At 38.1% G+C, this 6,000-nt stretch overlaps 1 protein-coding gene across 2 annotated transcripts in view; it reads left to right on the top strand.

Moving 5' to 3' along the window:
• The window catches only part of eng (endoglin), a 38,911-nt gene extending 33,805 nt beyond the window's left edge, over nucleotides 1–5,106 (top strand). For both annotated transcript variants that reach the window (XM_020082423.2, XM_020082424.2), the window contains exons 12-14: nucleotides 1,040–1,150; nucleotides 1,242–1,289; nucleotides 1,385–5,106. In XM_020082423.2, the coding sequence (XP_019937982.1) occupies nucleotides 1,040–1,150; nucleotides 1,242–1,289; nucleotides 1,385–1,506 (281 nt within the window). In that variant the 3' untranslated portion in view covers nucleotides 1,507–5,106. The remainder of the gene's footprint in view (nucleotides 1–1,039; nucleotides 1,151–1,241; nucleotides 1,290–1,384) is intronic.
• The last annotated feature ends 894 nt before the right edge of the window (nucleotides 5,107–6,000 follow it).

The following is a 6,000-nucleotide window of genomic DNA, read 5'->3' on the forward strand; positions in this document are numbered from 1 at the left end:
TTTTTTTCCAGCTTAGAAATTGGAAGCAGCAATCAATAGGTGCCCAGTGAGTGGTTTGTTTGTACAATCAGTTGTCAGAGCAGTTTAAGGTGATGCCTGAGTGAAGGGGAAAACTGTCAATGATCTATTGTACAGCCTTCTCGAAATGACGTACGTCTCAAGGTGATCCGTCCACAGCCTCGCCGGACCACAATGAGTGGAGTAAAATTGTAGGTTGGCCTTGCCAGGCTTATACAGTCTGTCTATGCCACTGTGTTGTATGTCAGAGGCTTGATCAAGTTTTAGTGTTTGTGCCGTGTTCTCTTTCTCTTTCAGAGCTGCTCCGAGGGAAAGTGATTTTTTTATTGCCTCTGGCTCTGAGTTTTATGTTTTCTATTAAGTCTGTTAGCAGAGAAGCACATTGTGCAGGGCGAGCCAGCACAGGGCTCAGCCCAAAGAACATCGCCAAATGCATAACTTGATTGTAAAGTGAAATTTGTATCATTAAATTAGAAAAGGGGAAATGATAGAGTACAAATTTACTTTTTTTAAATTTCTGTTGGGGTGAGGTCACCCTGCAAAAGTAATGACTGATATATTTTCTACATGGGCCTTACTTGTGCTGTCATGGTAACGAGGAGATGGGGGGGAGGCAGTGTTAAAGAGCCACGCTTCTGCTTGTACACATCATTTAATATTTGACATAACATCATTTTGAAATCTGTATCATAAATCTTTAAACTAACTGTTGAGGCAGCTGTTGGTTTCAGCTTGCAAGAAAATCAGCCTGTGTCGGCGTGCAGCTGTGGTGCTAACCGTCCTTCGCGTTATTTCATCAAAAGTCATTAAATAGTCAGATATAAGAAAATATTTTTTGTAGCTAATTGTTCAAGCGGGACGATCATAGAACACGAGAATTTTTTTGACAAAGAATTCCCCGTCTACAAGAAGTAATGTATTTGATTATTAAGAGATGAATTATCCCCACCTCCTCCATGTTTTTTGCTGTTGTGTAACTGAAGCTTGCATACATTGTGTTTTTTTAATGTGTATGTTTCAGCCCCACCGTGCTTTGATTTCGGTCTACCTGGTGTCCTGGGCATTGCATTTGGAGGGTTCCTGATTGGCGTTTTACTTATTGGAGCACTGTGGTTCATCAAAATTAAAACAGGTAAATGTACAGTTAATAACAAAGCGAAGATACAGCAGATCTCGTTTTATATTTATTTGAATTCCACATCTGCTCATTCTGCTTGATTCAGGATACCCAACTGGATTAGACATGAGCACAACTGCAGCAAGTCTTCCAGGTAAGACATTTTTTTTGAATCTCTTTTCTTGCCCTTTCATCAGTTCTTTCCTTGTTATCATGTTCTCATAGTTTTTTGTTCTACTTTTTCTTCAGGATGCCCCTGCTCAGGTGCCAAACGACAACCAGTTTCGAACAACCCTTCCCCCTCTGAGAACAGCAGCGCTAACGCTAGCATCGGAAGCACCCAAAGCACGCCGACCAGCAGCATGGCATGAGATTATGCTAATCTGCACCACCAGCAGGGCCGCCGTCTCCCCTCAAAGTCACCTATATGGGTTTTGTGCTTTTGTTTTCTTCAATAATGCTTGAGAAGCATTTATCCCCTATCCTGCCCTCTCGTTAAATTCAAATAATAAAAAAAAAAAGCACAACCCACCGGGCCGAGGTGACAGATAAACAGAAGTCTAATCTGTGGCTTCTGACGCTCACCTCTGTAGCTTCTCTATCAAGCTCCTGGACAGGAAGTTAAAGAGGGCAAGAGAGAAAAAAAGGCTCCCAGCAACAGGAAAAACAAACCACATCCCCCAAGAGCTAACAGGAAATTCACCGCATTCCTTTCAGTGAATTGTGCTTGTGTGATGGCAGCACAATAATAGTCAGACAGGAGACAAACCAGTCAAAAGCTTGACTTTGAAAAACAGATGAAAAGCTGTTTTGCTATCACATCTAAGCCGCCAAAATTTACAAAGGGCTTTAGTTAGGTCAGTCCAAAAAGTTATCAACAACACCTCGGGGGACTGAGAGGGTCGATGTGTTCGAATCTCTTGGTCAATTAAATGCTCACTTTGAGGGGTATTTGTCCTAATTGGAGTTCGAGGTCAATAGTTACCAGCTACCTCCTATTGCTAAGAAGTCTGGGGCTAAGTTTTAACTTACCAATGGATTTCTCTGCTGAATTGAATCTTACTTTCTGCCTTTTTCATGTTTTTTTTAACTTCACAGCTCACCCGCTGGGTCATTTGTAGCTCACAAATCTAAAGTTATGGTGCCATTTTCGTGCTATGCAATAGCGGTGTCGGGGAGTCCATATTGAAATAGTAACCCCATGGCTTTTTTGGAAGTTGGAGGAACATTCTTGATTCTCTAATCACCCAAAAAAACCAATCTAAAATCTTGTTTATGGCCAAAAGGTAGCAATAAACCATTAGGAATAGGAGCTTGGAAATAATCACTCATGTAATGTGCAGTATGGAGATGTATGGCTGTATTCAGAGCTGAGTAATGTGCCTGTAAGGAGGAGTTAGCACATCAGTTTTCAGGTTTCTATGTGGACTCATGCAGCTGCACCCACTGGGTGGAGTTTCCCTAAAATAGTCTGTCTGGGGGTTGAATTCCAGTAGTTTTCCTCTGGTCATTGTCTGGTCTCTTCAGGATTAGTCCATCACCACTTCCTGATGATTTGTTGCAACCATAAAGCTCAAGCCTGTGATAACACACACATACAAAAATAGAATCTTAACGTGTTGCGTTTAATTCTTTTCTGGCCAATTGAATCACCAGCCTTGCCTGCCCTCCAAGGTGCAGCTGTTTATTGTGCATAAAGCATCACTCTTCTGCTTATTAAGAAAGCAAGACTTTGACGTTAAATGTGGTATGAACTGTCCAACCTTCACGTTCATGTTCAATGTCATTGTGCCACTAATTGCAGCTAATGCTCCGCTCTGTCTCTTGATCGGAGACGAGTCTGCGGAAGGGAAAAATAATTTTTAGACCTCTAATGGACGTTATTGATCAGCTCGCGGAGCTTTTCTTTTTGATGAACAAGCACACGTTGATACAGGCTGAAGAGTCCCCGCCTCAACTCCTGGAAAAGTATAGGTACACACAAAGGGCTGTGATATTATACGATTGATATTGAGCATTTCTTAGAAATTAGAAAAATAAATGTGTGCAATTATTTTTTCAATGAATAGTTTTGGTCTATTGAGTTTAAGCTTCTCCGCTTTTCTTTAAGCTTTAAACTCGTCCCCAGCTCTGAATACAGCTAATTAGCACTCAATGGTATAATCACAAGCAACAACATTTTTTATGTTCTGTTTGCAACAATACATTAGTCAGTAAAGATAACTGCTTTAATGCAAACTACTTTTAAATATTGTGGCTTTAATTTCAGCTATACTGAACATTTTTAATTATATGGAAATCATTTGAGAAAAATTGAGTTTGATGTTAAAGATATCAACTTTTCTTGCTATATGTGATTGCTGACATGCATGAGAGCTTGCATGATGGGGGAATTCCACGAGGGCTGCAGTCCTAGAGTGACGGTTGATCCGTGAACCCACTGTTTCTTTCATTTCTATCAGTGTAAATGTATTTTTATATTTTTACTTTTCAAATATTCCCATCACATGTCAAACCTCTTGATTAAGCAGGCAATCCTTTCAAATAGTATCAACAATACAAGACGCACCAGAATTGTGAAAATGTTCTTTATATACATTTTATTTACTGATGCATATATATATTCACATGCCATTATAGTTACTCACCTCCTCTTTTTTGATTGTTTGAATAATTTATTCACCTTCCAAGCTAATCTTAAAACAGTTGAGTGTTTTCCAGACCAACGACATTTGTGAAATGTCTCCTCATTGTATGTATTTGAGCTCTGTAGCTTATTCCTCCTTGTGTGTACGTGTACGTTTTCCGTACACTGCAGATTTTCTTTGTGTATCCGTGTAGAGACTGAACAAAGAGGGCCAGTACAAAATGCCACTTGAGTATTTGTGCAATATGATGAGGGTAACTTGTATGTAGTGTCTATATGTACTTTTAATTATGTTTTTTTTTGTAAGTGTTGTATGATATGCTTATTTTTCTTAACCTGCTTCCCTCTCTTATGTATTTGAAGAACTGGGACTATCTCTAATCAAGGCACTTATCAAATGCACAGGAGTTGTTTTGTATAGTTTTTAAAGTCCTCATATTGATTGGTGTTTTTCCAAATTACATAGCAGTCGCAGACAGTGTGTGTCACAGACAGTAAATTCGGTTTGTTTCTTTTACCCCCTGTTTGACCTGTCTTGGCCTCTTTGTCAGATTCCCCCCGCGGCCCAAGAACACAGCGTATCTCCGCAGATGCTGACATCCTGACATTGTGTTTGTGCATTGTGGTGTCCTCAGTGGGTGTGATGGAGAAGGAGAATGTTGAAAGACAGAATGTCTCATCGCAAAGTAGCATCTCAGTTCAGTATCCTGGTGTTGTTTTTACTACACTTTAAAACTTTTTGTGAAAAATGCAGCAAGTACTGATTTTTTTCATTTCATAAATTGCAGCAAATTAGACACATTCTATATATTTTTGTTGAAGGTCAGGTATTCAAGTAGGTAAACATGAATATAAAATGAAATTGTTATTGTCATTGCCTCTGTCCACAGCTTCCTCCTCAGGCGATCTACACACAGTTAAGGAAATATATGCATGTGTGTTTGTGTGCATATACATGGTATATGTAGCACATTTATGTGTGCATGCTCAATTGTGTGAGTGACTGTGTGTAGGTGTACTGTATGCCTACATTTCTGTCTGCATATTTTTCCTCCAGTCTTTTGAAAATGTTTGGAATCCTGAATTTTTACTAAGAAAAACTATGAAGCCAACAAACCAAGTCTGAATGTCTGATTTGATTTTGTAGTAGAAGTATAAAATGCAGTGTTATTTTTATGCCAATATGCAGCCTTTTACCATTTAAAATGGGTCCAATATGTGTTGAGATAGTATTCAACTGATGTCATGTATTTTTATATTGTCTCTGAACCAAATACTGTATTAGATTTCTCTGGAATTATCATAATAAAGTGAATATGACAAACCTTTGTCTTTGGATTTCCTGATGTCTCCGTTATTACCTATAGCCCATTGATAGCAGCAGTTAAGTATAGGAAGAGTGAAAATTATACTGTGTGTGTTTAATCTGTTCTAACCCGAGCGTTTGACTTATATTCTTGAGAAAGCTGCAGGTAGTGGAAATGCCCAATCATTTGTCTTCTCGTGTGATTGATGACCTGCTCTGTCTGAGCTCCTTCTCTCAACTCTGTTTTGATTTGACACTTCTACATTCTTACTGGCAATGTGAAGAGACATTTCAAAACATTACCAACAGAGATCGTCACTTAGTTCAAAGTCACCATTTAAGTAGTGGATATTTAAAATTAAGGTTAGTTGTGATGTAAAATGTTGAAGCAGGATTTGTTTTAATGAAAATGTTATTTTGCACATTATCTGCATAACAACATACCAAGCCACATGTATGCCACTTATCAAACTTATCAATATAGTTATAGAATATAAAATATACTGCTATTAAGTATAGTACAGTTAATTTTTAACCCTTTACTATATAAACAAATATGTAGCACATAGCATTTTATTTTTCAATTATAGTTATAACCTACCTACCTCTATACTTAAAACAGTCTATATTTGCATATATGTATATGTTCATTTCATTTCTCCTTCTACTCATGTACAAGTTTGCATCCTTGTGTAGTCATCCAGTACAACTGCACTTTACTCAAGTACATTTATCTAATATTTCCATAGTGAAAGGAAGATACTTTGTAAGCACTCTCTGGATATTTCTTCTAATTTATATCTAATCTATTGCCTTCATTTTGTTCTTAATTGATTTATCTTATATTGCAGCTGATTGAAGTGGAGCTATTTATAATCGATATACTGTTGGGTAGATTACCTATATGTGCTG

The sequence above is a fragment of the Paralichthys olivaceus genome, chromosome 18 (genome assembly GCF_024713975.1).
Source record: "Paralichthys olivaceus isolate ysfri-2021 chromosome 18, ASM2471397v2, whole genome shotgun sequence".
NCBI classification, from domain to species: Eukaryota; Metazoa; Chordata; class Actinopteri; order Pleuronectiformes; family Paralichthyidae; genus Paralichthys; species Paralichthys olivaceus.